General features: G+C 42.3%; 1 protein-coding gene and 1 long non-coding RNA gene across 6 annotated transcripts in view; both read right to left on the reverse strand.

Moving 5' to 3' along the window:
• Window positions 1-5,642, reverse strand: part of SHB (SH2 domain containing adaptor protein B) — a 60,729-nt gene extending 55,087 nt beyond the window's left edge. Inside the window, exon 1 of one of the 2 annotated variants that reach the window (XM_069002433.1) lies at window positions 4,734-5,642. In XM_069002433.1, the coding sequence (XP_068858534.1) occupies window positions 4,734-5,318 (585 nt within the window). In that variant the 5' untranslated portion in view covers window positions 5,319-5,642. The remainder of the gene's footprint in view (window positions 1-4,733) is intronic. The other variant, XM_069002434.1, reaches the window with a different exon arrangement.
• A 4,835-nt stretch (window positions 5,643-10,477) lies between these two features.
• On the reverse strand, window positions 10,478-17,751 carry LOC138103828 (uncharacterized). 4 transcript variants are annotated; one of them, XR_011147876.1, is made up of 4 exons: window positions 17,662-17,751; window positions 14,306-14,367; window positions 13,478-13,522; window positions 10,478-12,045 (listed from the first exon to the last, which is right to left on the reverse strand). It is a non-coding gene; the product is annotated as an uncharacterized lncRNA (long non-coding RNA). The 4 variants fall into 4 exon arrangements; XR_011147877.1 differs by having other exon boundaries at window positions 14,293-14,367; XR_011147878.1 differs by lacking the exon at window positions 13,478-13,522.
• Between the last annotated feature and the right edge of the window lie 1,150 nt (window positions 17,752-18,901).

The following is an 18,901-nucleotide window of genomic DNA, read 5'->3' on the forward strand; positions in this document are numbered from 1 at the left end:
TTATAACAATATAGATACACAGAAAAAATATAACTTGCTGCCTTTATGTGTGGCCTTGCCCAAGCACTTCATGCAAGACCAGCAGCCGCAAGTATTTTTTTCTTCTTTTACACAAAGACAGAGCCATATACCAATGGGAGCCACCCGCAGAGAGGAAGACTGTTTCAGAGTAGAACCAATTGTATGGAGAGGCAGCTTGGCACTCTGCTGCAATGGATTAAACATGTAAATAGGACATGGAGGTACATTTGTAGTTTAGGATTTCTAAAAACAATATTCTCTGATATAAGTAATCCCAGCACTGCTTAGACATCTTTAAAGTGTTTTCTCAGTGCACCTTGAAATACCAGCTGCAAGATTCAGTTAAATGCACATGACTTTTTCTCAGTTTAAAGACCAAATATAACATAGACCTTCCATATACAGAAATAAGACAAGCATCTTCTCAACCTTAAAACAATATTTTAATTATATAAAGATATTAATAATGTTCTATGGAGTCTAATCACTTTTATGCAAGATGTTAGAAGTTCAAAAAGCTAGACTACTTTGCTAGTCCAGTGCAAAAGTACTTGTTTCTCACACATAGATAGTGTTTCCAGAACTTTGTACATCAAGTCAGCAACTCTGCTGTCCTGAACAGTTGCCTGGTTGGTTGAACAGTTGCCTGCTTGATTGCTGCTACCACACAACATTCACGTTATTTTGTACTAGGTCCACTCTGACTGAGCAGAATCAAGTTACTCTCTACTGTATCAGATATGTCCTGTCTCATTGTTGAAAATTTTGTACTATTTGAAAGTAGCCAAGTGCTTGCTTGACAAAAGTAGCTAGAATTGTTAGGCTGTAGGTTGAACTTTATTTGAACTATAAGGCTATGTTGTGTAAGTTGAACAGAGATTACAGTACAACCTGAAGCTAACAGTATGTACATTAATAATAATTAAACCAGACAAAGCTAGCATTTTCAGTATTACTTAAAAAATAATAGATCAGAGTTTATGGACTGCAACAACCGTATTACAACATGGACTGCAGTACCAACACGGCAACCAGTTGGTGACAAAACAGCAAACCAGAAGTAAGACAACCCCAGACCCTAATGTTGCTGTTTATCCAGACTGTCACGTGGGGGATAGGGAGTTTGGATTTTAAGTGTGTAACTGCCGACGGATTTATTTGTTCAGAGCCCCTGTCTTGAGCCATGACCAGATATCATAATTAACCTGTGCCAACAAACCTATCTCATGGAGAAGAGAAATTAGTGTCAAAAATGTCTTTAACACCTGTGGAAATGGATCTTGCGACTTGCAGTGTCTTCTGCGTTCAATATGCAGAACTGTTGCATTGTTCTGTCTCCACTGAACAGAGATAGCACAAAATGCTGTTCATTATGAAATAAATGTCTTTAAAGGACAATATACTACAAACCCAGCTTTTAAACCTAAAGAACTTCCTGCAAGGAAGTATGATACAGCTTGTCTTTGAAAAGTGTCCCAGGTTTTTCAGCTGCAAAACCAGGCAGAGAAATCACTAGGTTCAAATAAGTAATATGTGAAAACATACATAAAGTATCCTTTCACATAGACACTTCCCCCTCAGTTATTACTTCATGGATTTACATACACTGCAATGCCAGATAGAGGACAATCACTCAGGAAGACTTCAGATCATTTCTTTTGATCTCCATTTCACAAGTGGTTTGCCTATTGAGTTGGTCTTAAACCAAGTCTTGTGTTTATTCTTACACAAATACAGGAGATACCAGATTGATCCAGTATACAACCACAAGTTGTTTCAACTTGCCCACACTCCCTAGCTCCTCTGTGGCAAGCAAATAAGTTAAGTTTTTGCAAGCCAGCACTAAAGATGGAAGCCAATAATTTTTTTTACCCACCATACTGGAGGATCTGAGCTGCTTCAGCCATGCTCTCCCTCGTCTGAAGGTAAACATCACATTTCAAGTCCCCAAACCCACTTAATTGTATTACCCAATAAAAAAAATCCACCAAACAATTTGAATTCAAAGACATCTAGAAATTATGAATCTCATTGGGCATCTGTTGCAGAGGTTAGTCACCTCGCAATTAAAAGGTGCATGGCAATTCGGGTTTGTCTGCTTCAGCTTTAGCTGGTATTTCTACTGTTACACATCAAAACTTCCTGAATCCCAGTACATTAAATGTCTGTAGTTCCTTTACCAGCCTTTGTCTAAAATCTTGCAAAATATAATCATGTCTGCCACTGCTTTAAATCTTCATCTCCTTTATTCCCTGAATCAGCTAGTTTACAATTTTTCTTTTCCTCTGGGAGTTTCAGCTAACCAACCTGCCACTATCCATACCTCGCCATTTGCCCTTTGTAAGTTATCACACGAAACAAGCATCTTCCTGAATCTCCTTCCCATTCCAGTAGCTCTTTCAAGTATGACACACAACTGAGCTTTTCAGCCAACTCTTTACTGATGACAAACCACAGAAGATATAAAATTGCTCACTGAATTTGTTGGAATCCTCACTTCTCCACTACCACATAAAGGAAAACAGCACTCTATCCTTATAAATGAAATCAGAAAAAAAAAAAAAAAAAAAACCACCACTGAAACAGATGCTGGAATGAAACACAAGCATTTACCAGACATTATTGGATCATTAAACATTAACATACTTCTAGGAAGACAGAACTACATGGCATTTAGATTTTTTTTTCATTCCTAATGTGTTTACCAGCTTATGCTATGTTACACACAGATTTTCTAATATTTTTAGCATGTCTATGAATTCTTCTGAACAGTGGGCCTCTAGCTTCGGGGGATTTTATTCCATCTTTACTGTCTTCCTTATTGTATCTTTCTTAGGGAAATTTACTTTCACTTGCTTTGTTCACTATTGAACTACAGACACACTGTTTGCTAAATTCCTTATTTTTCTTCCTCAGTGAATCACAGGTGTAGAAGAGAACCAGTTCCCTGCCTGCCCACTACAACCACTGCTTTCCAAGTTAACCTGTCAAACTCTACATTTCAGGGCCGTGAAATAAGAGAGATTTCACATCCATTGCTGGGAGAAAACACAATTGAACAAAAGGCAAGCTATGTTGCCTCTCACATCTAAATGCTGTTGTGGCAGGCACAGTTGGCTCTTTGAGGCACAGGGACAATTCTATTTCTCAGACATATTCAGATTTTCTGCTTGTCACCTATACTTCTCTCAATAATTGAAAAAAACACTAATATGACTGAGAATTTTTGCCTACAAGTTTTAAAACCGACAATAAGGGTGTGGGAGCAGCATACAGATTTATGACCATACAAAGCAGCAGGTTACCTAGCAACAAATATGTATTTTCTATTTGAAAATTGCTTCAGTAGGCTCTAAAATTGAACAATGTTTTTTAAAAAAGAAAAGGAAAAACATTTTGCCCCAAGCAGGTATTTTTGCTGAAAGCGGTTTCCTAAGAGAAGATACCTAGTATCAATGTAGATTTAGAGAAGACTGGATAGATTGTAACATACATTGTAAAATGTGAACTTTTAATCAATCACCTCCGCAAAAGAAGTTGCTTCCAGTCAGAAACTATACCTACTAAGACAATAGAACAAATCCTAGACTTTTCTCCTTGTATCATCACTGTCACAACCAGATTTCTTTGTCTTTTTCTGGATTTCCACCTGGACAGATATAACTTATCAAGTTGTCATGTAAGTGTGGCAATGCAATATTGTTACATATTTAAACATGTACACACAGACCATTTAGACTGATAACATTCAGCAGATACTTGAAATTCCTGTGATGTGACTTTTATCCTGGAGTTGAAAATGCCAATCAACAAAATAGAGAAACATTTATTTCCGATATATGAGAAAAACTAAACTATATTCACAAGAACAACACAGGTGGGGGAATATGCTTTGCTTAAAAAAAAAAAAAAATTAACTCTATTTCCCTCTGTAACTTGAGTTTGAGTTCCCAAGTCCAGCACTTTCCAGTGTTGTGTCTACAATATTTTGTAAAAATTTGTAGAGAATGACTAGTAAAAGGATAACATTTGGAACTGGGCAAGTATCTATGGAGCTTGCTTCAGCTCCATGCCAGATGGAAGCACATTATCATCGAAGTTGCCATGCTGTTGTAACACAGGACTTTGAGCTACCTCACCTTTGACACTGAACTAGGAAGCAAAAAGTTTATAAATAAACAAACGACAAATTGTCTCCTTAAAAACAGACAGTACGGCACGGGACAGCATCACTTTTTTTTTTTTTTTTTTTCCCCAGTTTATTTTTTATATAAGAGTGCTCCATACCACATGCAGTGGGGCCGAGGCCTCAAATTGGGGTTACAATCGGAAGGCTTTTCAAGGGACTCTAGCGCTCCCCAAGCACCCCCCTAACGACTCACATCCTGTTCTGCAGGAGCATACCAACCCATACCCATCTTGAGGCTGGCAGCGCGCCGTGCCTCAAAGCAGGGCTAGACACACCTGTGAACCTGCCCCATCAGAAGGAAGGTGAGCTTGAAGCCAACAGGACACCATCACTTCACGTGCTACTCCTGCACATGCCCTGCCTGCCCACAGATAATAAAAAAGGCCAGGCCACCCACTGAAGGATGGCTGAGAACAGCGGCAACTCCAGATGTGCAGGAGCTAGTCCCCTCGCCAAAAATCCTTCCAGGGGCCCAGCCCTACTACCTAGCCTACAGGGGCGGGAACAGGAGCACAACACTTACTTTATCTTTCACGGCAGAGTGGGCAGCAATCGTGGGCTGCTTGGAGCCCTTGTTGAGCTTCTTGCCCGCGCCGTCGCTGCCTCCACCGCCGCTCTCCACCTTGATCAGCCGGTGCTTGGGGGAGATGTACTTCACGTCGGGTGGCGTCGCCGGGCGGCGCTCGCTGTGGCTGCGGAAGAGGTGCGGGGAGCCGGTGGTGGGAGGCGTGGCGCAGCACGACGAGGAGGAGGAGGAGGAGGACGCCTTGAGGGCTGCCTCACCCAGGTCCTCGGGCGCCGAGTAGTCCGGGCGGCACATGGCGCGCAGCTTGCGCAGGGACGAGCCGGGCCCGCTGTAGGGGTCTTCGAAGTCGCGGTCCTTCTGGGCGCGGTAGGCGCGGAGCAGGTCGCTGGTGTCGTCGCGCAGGCGGCGGCGCGAAAAGCCGGGCGAGGTGTGGTGGTGGAGGTGGAGGTGCGGCGGCCCCTCGGGGCGGGGCGCGCTGCCGGCACCGTTGCGCTTCTCCCGGTAGTCGGGCCGCGGGGGCTGCGGAGGGCTCTTGGTCTTGCTATTGCCCAGGCTGAAGTACTTGTTCAGCCATTTGGCCATCGTCTCTCCCGGTCGCGGCCTCAGCACCGCTGCGCGCTGCCCCAGGCGCCCCGCGCCCCAGCCCCGCTCGCCGCCCGCATGGAGGAGCGGGGCGGCGGGGCGGGCCGGGAGCCCCGCTCCGCGCACTCGCCGCTCTCCCTCCGCCAGCGGCTGGAAGGGCCCCGCCGAGCCCCCCGGCTTCCCCGGCGGGAGGGAACCGCTCCCGGCCCGAGCCAGGCGCTCGCCGTAGCTCCGCGCCCGCCCCCGCGGCTCCGGGTCTGCCGCGACCTCAGCCCCGCTGCTCCGCGCTGGCAGCGCAGCCCAGCCTGACCTCAGCACGCACCGGAGAGGCGGGGGACGCATCTGCATGCGGGACCCGCCCACCGTCGCGGCCGGGCGGGGCCGCGCCAGGTGCTGGCGGGGCGGAGCGGAGGGGCCCGCCCTGCGCGGGGCGGTGTCGGTGCAGTCGCGGTTCGCGTTCCGGCGTGGCGGGATCTGCCGGGCCTTCCCCGCTGCGGCCTCGAACGGGCGGGGGAGCAGAGCTGCCTCCGTGAGGAGGCCGGAGGTGCCTTTCCGTTCCTTTACTAGGTGCCCCCGCCTGTCGTCTGGAGTGGCCGGGATACCTGCAGCCACCACCTGCACAGTTTGATCTCTGAATTCGCTACTACCGCTACATGTGTGTCCCCCTTCCCATCCGTGGTGGGGTCGGAGGGTTCCAGCTGGCGCCTAAAAAAGGAAGCAAACCCTGGTTTTGGCTAGGGCTGATGGTACACAAACCGGGTAATGCATATTTTTTTTGGTAGGTACATTTCCCATGCGTCTTCCTAGGTAAGGGCTACAGTAAATCAGATGCAGAGGTGATACTTGTGTGAATCATACTGCTCAGTTTGAGTGTTGCCGGAAGGATTTGTCATCTGGGCCACCACAGATGCAAACACTTAGTATTGCTCTTTTAATCTTTCTCCATCTGCCCAAAGGTAAACACATACTAGAGCAGGTTTTCCCAAGTTCTGCCTGCCCAGCTGTGATAGTCTCACTTGTATCTTTAGTTCTCATCCCAGTGTTGATTTGGTCTGGTCTTAGGGAATGCTGGAGGCATTGAATGGAAGTTCAAGTGGGGATAGGAATACCTGCAGGCTGATGTCTCCAGGCCCATCTCTGGCATCTGCCACAATGAAAAATTAAGCAAACGGAAGAACTACACAGGAGATAGCTTTACCTGTGGTGCTTCAGTTGTGCATTCTGATCTATGACAGGAGAGGTTTGTTGCAGCTTTGTTCTGTCTACGCTCCATAGTGGAATGCAGTTTCAAATGAAGAGTTAGAGAATGCCTCACAATTGCATTTTCAGGAGTCTTTCACTAATCAGAATTCAGACCTATCAATAAAAGCAGTAAAAAGTTTTTCATTCCCCCAGTGCAAATCTGGGACAGAGTTTTCCAGAGCTATACCTTCATGTGAAGCACCATTTCTCCATTGCTTAATCAGGTCCATCAATGCAGAGAGATGAGCAAGAAGGGGACCCCTTTTCATACAGTTCAAAAATCTGCACAAGAACATCACAGTTTTGCTAGGAGCTGTGGACATGTTCCTAATATGATGGGCTGGTTTTGGATGGGGTACAATTAATTTTGTTCACAATAGCTATTATGGAGCTGTGTTTTGGATTTGTGATGAAAACAGCATTATTAATACAAGAATTTTTTTTGTTACTGATGAGCAGTGCTTACACAGAGGCAAGGCCTTGTCTTCTCACACCACCCCAGAGGCGAGCAGACTGGGGGTGCACAAAAGCTTGGGATGGGACAAGCCAGGACAGCTGACCTCAACCAACCACACAGATACTTCACATCATATGGTGTCATGGTCAGCATATAAAACTGGGGGGAGAAGAGGGAAGGGGGGTATGCTCAGAGTGCTATCGTCTGTCTTCCCTAACATGCTTTCTGCACAGAAGGGTGGCCCAAAATTAGACTTCAGATGCAACTCTTTTTTGAAGATGAGAAAGGCAATGTCATGCAGTGTTTGGAGAGGGTGTGAAGATGTCAGGGGCTAGTCATGTTTTGCACAGTTGTTTTTAATCATTTGGGAGTTGGAGCCCTTCTAACCTTTTTCTAATCAGAACAGTGGGAGGGAAGAGAAGAGGAATCCTTTGCCTATTTATCATTACAAGTCATCTGTGTATTGTCCTGTTGCATTTTGGCAAACATCTGTATAGCTCCCTCTTGGCATTGTTGAAGCCCAATGTCAGACACATACCTGTAGTGTATTTACACACCCACCTCCAGTCATTAATTATGAGGACAAAATTGACTCATTTATATTAATGAGTTAATTATCTTTATGAAATAAAGAGGGACTGGATTTACATCTGTTTTATCTAGTTTAATGGACCTTTTTAACCTTCCTATTTGCTGCATATTCTCTATAAGAAGCCTCATTCTCTCTGAGTTTGGGCACTACTGTTGCAGCTTGCTCAGTGTAAGCATGTCTGTATGTTTTAGTGAGCTCCTGAGAACAATCCTCCACGGTGAGCACAGGCTTCAGTTGTAATTCCTTCCTGCAGCATTTTCATCAGCTTGTGTGGAAAGGAGGATCGCATGCTCCCTATACTGTCATCAGCAAATGAAAACATTTTTATTTTTACATCCTTAGTGCTGGTCTCCTGTTTCTGCTCAGCATATTTATCCTGTCTGACTATTGTTTTTTTCTTAGAGCAACTTCTCGGCCTGATCCTGAGTAGTGTCCTATTCTTGACTGGCTAGTACCTGGGTCTCTCAGGGGGTTGCAAGACTCCCAGTAGCTGCTGATTCAGGAATGGTATACTCTAGGCCCTTTGTATGAGAGCAAATTTTTGCCTTGAAGCAAGACTCATCTTGCTTTAAATCATCTTTAAATCTCATTACCCAGAAGTCTAGCAGCTCCCTAATTCCTGTTCTGCCAGTCATGGGAGAGGCAAGAAAGCCCCAGGAGAGCTCCAAACTCAGCCTGATACTGTCCCTTGTGGCTTAGTCAGGAACCACGTTCTCTTCTCTGCACTGACAGGCAGCTTGTGAGGTGACAAGTGAGCAAAAGCACATCGATGCAGGGCAGCTTCCCTAATACTTCAGTATTTCTCTTACATTGCCTCCCAGCAGTGTGAGAGGATAGGAACTATGGGTCTACTGGATAACCCTAGGAAAACCCAAACCGGGATAAATACCTACGAAGAAGGACAGAATAATCTGCAAGACAGGCATAGCAGAGAAGTAAAACCAAGGATTCCATGTCTAATCTCAGAGATTGTTCCAATCTAAGTATGCAAGGCCCACAACACTTTTGCATATGCACAAGATGCTTTCCAATCCCCATCTGCTCATGCAGGGTACATCCGCACCTGCAGGACTCCTAGCCCCTGCTCTGACTCATTTTCACATGAATTTTTGGAGGGAACAGGCTTCATCTTTTTCAGAACTTTGACCACATTTTTGAGTTGTGTTTGGCAAGTTTCCAGCATATTTTTTACCAAACATGAGGATAAAGGGGTTATGGTGAAAGTGAACTTTTTCTGTGAAATAACAAATCCTAAAATGTTATGATCTCAATAGAACATCTACTTCTTCTCAGATTTGTGTCTCTTGAAGTAGAAATAATTTACAATTTGTTTCAACTTAGGGAATTAGTAAAAAAGAGGCATTTTGATACAGGCATATCATTTCACACAAGTGACTAATTTGTGCTAAGCATGCACCCTCCTAATCACATTATTTTAATTAAATAATGAAGTTAAGTAGCATCGACTCTGGAATTTATAAGGTCTTGTTTCTTCTCATAATTCTGATTGCCATGTGTAATAAATGTTGCAGTACATGCTGTGCATTTCAAACTAAGATAAAGAAGAAAAAGTAGTAAGTATCATGCAAAGTACTTTCTGTATTAATAAACACTCAAGCATTGCTGCTAAGTCTATCTTTACTGTTATCTTGCACAAAAATAAGTCCAAAATTTCTAGTATTGATCAACTCTTCACATTGAAATATCCACAAGAAAGATAGAAAGCAGAAAATCCTTCTGGTTAATATGGCTTTAGGCTAGGCAAAAAAATATCACATGCATTCACCATGTTAGCAACAGCCATCACAAAACAGAGAAATGTTCTCACTCTTGAGGCAGTTCTTTCTTGCTGACTAATGTCAGATAGTTCAGAAAGAGTGTGTAGCATCCATAACACATCTGGATTACTCCTATTTGTGTATGTTGCATCACACAAATCATAACCAGGTAATGGTTAGAGATCAGTTTGTTATCCACAGGCTATCCAAATGCTGTATGTTTTCCTTTTTGTGCATATGTATGACTAAATATAGGATTTTTAGAAAGTTCTGATTTTTCTACTTTCCAGGCTGACATCTTCCTGCAATTAGTTTATTCCCAAGTAAGGAAAAATTCTTCTACTGTGGGTGTGTGTTAGTTGTTTAAGTCAAACCAGTTTGTCCCATATTCTCATGCTGCAGGAGAAAAATCCAATCAGATACTCCTCTTGAATTCTACTTTTGTGATGATCTCTTTGCCTCCAAGAACAAGTTCACATTCAATCATCTTTAGTTTTCTTAAATCACATAGGCTGTTCAAAGTCAGATTTTGAAGGGTTTTGTCACCTACAGATATCCTGCAGAATCTGCAAAAGCAGCTTCATAAAGCCAGCCGGATTTAGAGTATAGGGTGCTTGTAGACGTTCCACTTGTCATTTTCTTGCATCTTTAGGTGCCTCTCTGGAAAGCTCTGGCTCAAGTGACCACTATGATCTGGATCACAGATTTGCTTCGAGCACAGGCAGCCTGGAGTCATTGGAATTGTGGCCTTCAATCCCAGCTACCCTTCAGACAACGGCAATTTCTGGCAAAGATATGGCTGTAACAGCACAGGGTTTTCCATGGATTGCAGAATTTGGCTGGGACCTTGAATTAGCCTGAACTCAACTGGATAAATGGGAGCTCTGTCATTGTGGTGCAAGCACTTTTCCTTGTTGGTTTGGTTTTTTTCTTTCTGCAACTTCACATTTCAATGTGCAATTATCTCAGGTTTCTGACTTCACTGCTCTGAGTTCCAGTGCAACACAGAACCATCAGGTAGTAACAGGACCTCCGGCACAGTGAGAAGCTGAGCACTGGTACAGAGCGGTAATGAGATCTCTCAAGGAAATTGAGACCTCAGATAGAGAGGGCCCTGAATACATAGGTTTAGACTGGCCCAGCTTTCAGCAAGACAGTGGTCCAGAGATATCTGGAGGTTCTGTTCAGCCTAAAATGAAGCTGCTCTCCTATCCATATTCTTTCCAGCTCTTGTGTTCCTATGCTGCATAAGGCAGGACACTGACCAAAACCCTGCACTGGCACAACAGGACAATTTTCCATACAGATATGCCTGATTGCTATCCTACTGAGATGTCACTATTCAACCTTAAACTGAAAACTGTTGTTCTACTTATCAACTGCAACTGTAAGGACAAACTGATTGTTTTGGAGAACCTCAGCAGAATGATGGCACTAGATTGTAGTTACAATTAAAGATTTATTTTTTAAAAACATCATTTTATGATCAGTATATAATTTTATGACCACAGTAACACAGGGTTTTTTTTGTTACTGGTATCAGTGTAGCACAATTTTATAAGTAGCATAGCACCAAACTTAAAATCACATCTTAATTGATGTTTCTTAATCACCTTGACTCTCTGCAGGGTGGTTGGCTTGCAGTATAAATAAAACAATCACAATCAGGATCACAGGAGTGGGGCAGCAGAAACTCTGCAGGGAAAGAACAGACCCCTATATTCAATAATGAGGGAAATTTTTGATACAGCACAGGAAAAGATGCAAGATCCTGCTGGCAGTGGTACTGTTGCATTGCTTTAGGTCAATTGTTCAGGATGCATGATTTAAAAATCATTACCGTTAAATTCCAGAGCCTTCTGATAACAAAATTTTAAATTAAAAATTTAAATTAAAAATTTACCCATTCCTGTGAACTTATTTATTGTTTCTGTGGCCTAAATAGGTTTTCGAATTAGGAAATACCTGTGGTTTAAAGGGTTTCACATCACATTGTTGGAATATGTGGAAGTAGCAATTTGGAGACTCACAAAGAGCTCCCAGATTTGCTGAAAAATTGGAAAAAAATCTCCATTCCTTTTAATTCCTGTTCACATCAGGCTCGGAATACCCAATTACTTTTTCAATACGATAATGAAGAAGAAATAGTACTTTACAGGCATCAACTTGTGTACTTCTTAAGAAAATTATCAGAATATCAGAACATCTGGATAATTCTTCTTCATAATTTATTAATGACCAATTTTCACTGATCAGAGATTGAAAATGAACTTTCTTCATAATGAGCTTCTCAGCAGAGCATTAGAACAGAAGCATAGACAGTTCTGCATGCTAAAAAACAGTTAACTGCCTCGATCAATTGCAGGGACTTGAGGTATAGCTCAAGTACAGAGACTCCAGGAAATTAACACATGCACCCATAAACATTCCTCTGAAAGGCTGAAGCAGACACTGCAGCACAGTGAGTACAGCCTCAGCAACTGGGCAAGTAATCATACTTCTGAAATACATTAGTGGTAACTACTGGGACAAGAGATACGAGAAATTTCATAATCTTCTTTTCAAACTGGTCAGTATGAAGCAAGAAAGGAAGGTAATATTGAACATGGGCTTCCAACAAGCAATCTGTCCAGCTGGTGCAGTAATTGAGTCTGGATTCTATGAAAATATGAAGCATAATTCTGTAATTAAAGGCTAAATCGTAACAACTGCAAGTAAGATATTGAATTAAGTTTCTGCATGCAACTTTGACTCTAACATTTCCAAATCTACAGTGCAAATAGAAGATCTATTACGTTATTGGCTGTATTTTAACATTTCTCTAGTTCAAGCAGAACAGTAAATTAATGTCAACTCTCAGAAGTCTTGTGCTACCTTATTTTCATGAGGTTTCAGTTATCAAAGAAAGAGGAACAGTTCTGCAGTTCAGTTTTTCAGATTGGCCATACATGTACCCTCATACTACTATTGGAAGATGGGCCTGCAGATTTTGCTGTTGATTTCTTGCTCTTTGTGGATCTAATGAAAAAGAACGCTATTCCAGATAATCCATGTCAAGTGTTGCTTTATGCCTCTGAGAATCAGCAATAGTTATTTACAATGTGTTTGTCTGTCTTGGTGCTCTCCTGTGCAGTAAACAGCTCCTATAATCCTTCTCTGGTTCCCAAGTTCCTGGACTCACAGCTTTCCTGTCAGGTTCTGAATATCCAGCAGGAATATTGCACTGATTGCACTGTGTTGACAAAAAGGACTTGGCCTCTCAACACCTGCCTTGTCCTACAGCAACATTTTATAGGTTGTTTTTCTTCTGTAGCTTGTACAAAAGAGGAGAATGATCTGTAACCAAACCAAATACTAAGGAGTTTCATAATAATCAAGCTCCTACAATGGAAACATACACACAATAGTTACTGAAGCCTGAAATTCTGCTTCTGTAGAGGGAAATAGTTTGGTGACTTGTACACTGGCACATGCTGCAAAGCAAAGAAGACAGCTCTGATTCTTTAATAAATTACTCCTATGCCTTGAGTCACTGTCCTCTTCTCTGACATTTCATTCCATTGGACTCAATATAAGGTTAATTGCTCCCATTTATCGAGTGTCTGCTGGCTTATGGATGTCCAAACGTGGCCATTTTACATAATGAGAGATTTTGCAATTGCCTTGCAAGTAATCCAGAGACAGATTTGCATTTTAGCATGCTTGGAAACCATAAAAGGAGCTTTACACAGAATCAGATTGTTCAAATGCAGTCAAATGGCTGAATCCTCAGTTAGGATACTGTAACTCGTGATAATAATATAGCTCACCCAAATGTCAGGGGTTTTTCTGCACAGATCTATTACAGCCTTTGCACTTGTATTGGGTCTGGCAGAGGTCGATTTCATTTTCACACAGCAGCCCTCATGGTGCTGTGCTTTGCATTAGTGGCTGGAAAGGTGTTGACAACACAGCAGTGCCTTGGCTGCTGCTGAGCAGTGCTGGCACAGCACCAGCCTCTCTCTCCAATTCCACCCCACACAGGCCAAGAGGCTGGGGGTGGGCAGGATCGTGGGAGGGGACACGGCTGGGACAGCCAACCCAAACTCACCAAAGGGGTATTCCACATCACAGGATGTCTGTCCAGGTACAAAACCTAAGGGGAAGGAGGAGGAAGGTGTGGCATTCATTGCTTATGGTGTTTGCCTTTTGGAGCATCTGCTACGTGTATTGAAGCCCTGCTTCCCAGGAAGTGGCCAGACATCGCTTGCTGGTGGGAAGTAGAAAATAAAATCTTTCTAGGTTTTTTTTCCCCTTTGCTTGCACATGTGCAACATTCTCTTTTGCTTTATCAAACTGCCTTTATCTCAACCCATGAGAGATTTTTTTCCCATGTTATTTTCTTTCTGCTCCCACCCTGCTGAGGAGAGTCATAGGGAAGGTTGGTGGGGTTCTGGGTCCCAAAGTCAATCCACCATATCACTGTCCCCTTGAAGCCCCCAGAGTTCACCAAGTTTTTGAAGAATATTCATAGTCTGAACCATGACAAGAGAAGTGGCTGCTGATTATCCACTGAGGACTTCATAACAGTCCATCTTTGGCAAAGAAACCTTTCTTTTTCTTTTTTTTTTTTTTGAGAAAAAGTGTTGGTGATCCTTGGTATCTCCCTTTAAAACATTCATTGCAAATTCAAGGGGAGGATTTCTGTCAGCTCGTGTCTGTGATCACTTTTAAGGAATGGTGAAATGCAGTGGCCTTTTAAATATAAAAAAATATTTTTAGGGTGTTGTATACTTTTCCCCTGAAACATAAATGATACTTTGGAAGAATTAAGATAAGACTCTCTTCTTCAACAACACGAGAGACTGAATCATTTGAATAGTTAATGTTGGAAGGCACATTTAAAAGTCATTTAGTTCAACTCACCCCTGGAACACACCTGAGCAGGGACATTCTTCAACTAGATCAAGCTGCTCAGAGCTCTGTCCAACCTGATGACTTCTGAAATGGGCCAAAGCAAAAAAAGCAGGGTTCAGATTTTTGCCAGGAGAAAAAAGGAGGTAGATGGGACTTCATGCTTCTCAGTCCCCAGAGAGGTGTTTATTAATTCTTACTGAAGGAGCACAAGCCACTGGCATGGCCTAGACATAGCACAGAGCAGAGAATGCAGCAATAAGACAACTTATCAAGATTTCACAGCCTTTTTAAAGGTAAATTACCCAATGAAAACTTAAAATGCAAGATATTTTCACTTTTTTACCAATGTCCAACAAGTTCCTAAATCACGTAGACAGGAACTGCGTAATTCTGTATCCAATCATCCCAAACCACTATTGCTGCAAAATATGGAGTTAGTGAAGAAGGAGAAAGAAGCTTTTAACTACAACTTATCCTCCATTTTGAGGTTTTCTACTTTTATCTATTTACTATGCAAATAGACCTAAAAACTCCAAATTTTTCACCCTGTGATAAGCTCACATAGTATTCTATCACCTAATTCACACCATTGTAGATGCAAATTCTTCCCAGAGGCTAGGCAAATTTTCCCATGGACAAAGGTCAAAAACAGTACTGTCCAGGGGGGTAAAACCCTTCAAAACAGGCAGAGAAATATTCTCTGCATTCTAGGTTCCCACAAAGCAGTATTTGCAAAAATTTTCCTGAGGACTGCATCTCCTTAACTGTCCCAATCCCGTATAAAATATTATGTAGTGGAACAGTAAGCAATGAGTATTAGGTCAGCTATTATAATTTCGCAAAATTCCATCTGTCAGTGCCAACAGTCACCTGCTTTGAAGGCACAGACCTTCCAGAACCAGAGTTATATCTACCTGTTGCTAGCCATGAGACATAATGCTCTGTGGAGAGAAGCTATGAGATAAGAGCATACATGCACCCTGCATAGCTCTAAAGCAGCAAATAATTTACTTGCTCTTGCTTTCTCAAACAATCAGTCATTCATCTTCTTGAAGTGGGGAGTAGGTGCAAAAGAAACATTTGAAGTGAACTGACAGAGAAACTTTCTCTGCAGGCTGTAAATCTCATGGAGACTATTCTGTGACACCAGTTCTGACATTGCTAGATGTCTGCTGGCAAAAAGCAATAAAGAAGAATAGACTTTGCTTCTGTTCCCACATGAACAGGCATAAGAAATGTGCCATTTGTTGCCCAGAGGAGAAAATGTCACAACTATGGCCATAATGCAGCTGCCTGGAAGAGCAGATCCAAAGTGTATACAGATGCTTCCATACTTTTCAGTTGCCAGTGTGGTGGGTTGATCCTGGCTGGATGCCAGGAGCCCACCAAAGCCATTCTATTACTTCCCTCCTCAAATGAAAAGGGGAGAGAAAGCAGAACCAAAGGCTCATGAGTCAAGATAAGGACAGGGAGAGAATCACTCACTAATTACCATCAGAGATAAAAGGCTTGAATTGGGGAAATTTGTTTAACTGATTGCCAATCAAATCAGAGTAAGATAATGAAAAATAAACTCAAATTTTAGAACACCTTACCCCTATCCTTCCTTCCTCTCTGGGCTTAATTTCACTCCCTATTTTCTCCACCTCCTCCACTTCCTGGAAGCGCAAGAGGATGAGGAATGTAGGCTGAGGTCAGTTCTCCCCATCTCTTCCACTTTCTCCTCCTCACAGGAAGGACTTCTCACGCTTGTTCACTGCTCCAGTGTAGGGTACCTCCCAAAGGAGACAGTTCTTCATGAATGTCCCACATGCTGCAGTTCATCATGAACTGTTCCAGCATGGGTCCTTTCCATGGGGTGCAGTCCTTCAGGAACAGATTGCCCCAGCATGGTTCCACCACAGGGTCACAAGTTCTGCCAGCAAACCTGCTCCAGCATGGGCTCCTTTCTCCACAGGGCCCCAGGCCCTGCCTGGAGCCTGCTCTATTGCTGACTTTCCACAGGCTCACAGCCTCCTTCAGGCACATCCACCTGCTCCAGCATGGATCTGCTGTAGTCTAGCACGAGGATGAAACAGCATTGCTAAAGGAAGGCATGTTCTGCATCCACACTGCACCGTTCTTCTCCTCAACAACTCTTCTACCCACAGGCCACCAGAAAGCTGACTGACCACGTGCCCAGCAGCACAACAGTAGTGGCTGGGATTATGAATCTGCTTTCTGTCTGTCACAAAGAAGATTTTGAGAGGATTTTAGAGTGTGGCTGGATTGTGGACTACTACAGAGGTTCCTGGCACAGACTTTTCTACTGCTGACATAAGCATCATATGTACAAGTCTCCGATGACTGAATCCAGCTTTGAGGAATAACACTTGCCATAAAAATGAACTAGAAAGCATAGATACATTTATTTTTCAAAACTGCAACTTGTAAACTTCTTTAACACATTAACCAATTTGTTTATTACCACTCTTTCACTCATGAAATTACATTCCCTTATGAACTGCCACTGCCTTTTACACTGATTTAATTAAAAAGTTAGTTTTTCAGTAAGTAGATTGAAAATTGTGGAAAATAAGGCCTTTGACTAGGTGGTTTAGTTTTCAAGGAGTTGTAAAAATATGTTACTAGGAAACTAGTGAGAAATATTTGTGTGTGTGTGTTAATTACAATTAGATCAAAACATCATATATTATTATCAAATAATTTTTAGCAATTTCCCTCTTTCCATTAATAATGTTTTTTCTTTCCTGCTTTCCAGTGTGCTGGAAAACTTTTCCAGATTATTTGGAGTACTTGACTGGAAAGAGACTACACAGACATCACATGTGTCTCTTTAGGGTTGAACCAAGGCCTGCTACCTCAGGTCTGCATTTGTAAACTGCAGCTGCATCTTAGAAGTCATGCATTCTTGTACTTCTCCTCCTAAGTATTCTTTCTATGGCTTGTGGATTTCCTTTAAGGTAAAGTACATAGATTTTAACTGTATTTCAACTCTGCTCATTAGTACACTATGAATTATGTAACAAATGCCTGGCAAAATGATCACAAAAGGCAAAGCAAGTAGAAAATTACTTGTTAGTAAGAAACATAAAAGAGAAAAGAGAAAAATTAACATCTGCTCATCTAGGCAAGGAAATAACTGGCCTTCTGTTAGACAGTAAACAGAACTTTGACAGAGTGGTTACAGTACAAAGAAGTGACATTTTGGTTAATATTTAATAACAGCATGTCCTTAGGTATAGTCTTATTCTGTCCCATCTGCTGCTTGTCAGTTGTAATAATGTCAAACAAGGCCACTTCCAATGTAACACATCTCTCTGATTTGCATTTCTTATGCTTGCCATGTAATATAGGAATGCAAATGCCTCCACTGACCTTTCTTATTCTTTGATTCTGCCAGCTGGTAGATTTAAATAGTACAGTGTAGCAGTTCTGCTCCTTGGTGAGTGACAAAATCTCCTCAGGTATTTTCTTCTGCCCACCATTCTGTTTATGGACCAGAACACTGTTTCTTGCCTTTGTGATCACATGTACTGCGTGGCTTTAGCTCATGTGTTAATATAAGCTACCCCAGCTCAGCAGTGAGTGCCATAGTTGGCTAACAATTAGCTCGCTCAGGAAGGACAGACTGTCAGAGAGGCAGAGAGATAAACAGCCGGTGAAATCATCTGTCTTGTATATTGGGCAGATTTCCAGCTGCTTGAAAAATGCAGCATGTGTGTTCATCCAGCTGATAACTTGAACTGGAATAATTTGCTTCTAAAATGAAAACCTGGCTGCCTTTTGTATTAGTCAAGTGTAAATTAATTGGAGGATTAATAATGAATGAAAATATGACCTCGTTATATATATGTGAAATATTTACATCGCAGATTTAAAATTCTGAGTATTTTCTTTAGTTTTTAATAAAACTCATATTTTTCTGAAAAAATTCCACAAAATCATAGACGGTCATCTCACTGCAAGCTATTTTATGAATCCAAACACAAACTTTTACAATACTTTACCACTAAGTCAATATGAGAGAAAAATAGCAAGTACATTAAAGTGCATTAAACAAAATCACAGTAAATATTATGTAAAATAAGCATTGATCTTGTGGTTGTGACAGACACACTTGACCCCCACCCATGCCTTTGACTAAGGAGCAACAGGCCTCATGCCCTGGGGTGAATCTGCATGCTGTTAAGCTCCTGGCTCATGTATAAAGGAGTGAAAATGCCTCAGAAAAATAGTTCCAGACATGGCTTCAAAACCCAAAAGTACAAGATAAGTAAAGCACAGAACAAGATGGTACAGCTGAAATGAAGACATCTGTCTTGTCTTTTTTACTGACTAGCAGCCAACTACTTCACTCTGTAAATGTTACCATCAAGGATGGGCCCAATTTGAGCTCCCCCTGAACTGCACCTGAACTGCATGCCAAGTGACTCCCCTCTTCAGCAGGGATGCCTCATGAGGTTTGAAAGTCCTTGCCTGAGACTAGGATATCCTTTCTTACCCATGGTGGAGAGATCCCTTACATTTGACAGATCCCTGATAAGTGACAGAAATAATGCTGATTTAATAGTAATGAAACGCTACTAATCCATGTAGCTACTCAGTATTATTACTG

Source organism: Aphelocoma coerulescens (genome assembly GCF_041296385.1).
Source record: "Aphelocoma coerulescens isolate FSJ_1873_10779 chromosome Z unlocalized genomic scaffold, UR_Acoe_1.0 ChrZ, whole genome shotgun sequence".
NCBI lineage: Eukaryota > Metazoa > Chordata > Aves > Passeriformes > Corvidae > Aphelocoma > Aphelocoma coerulescens.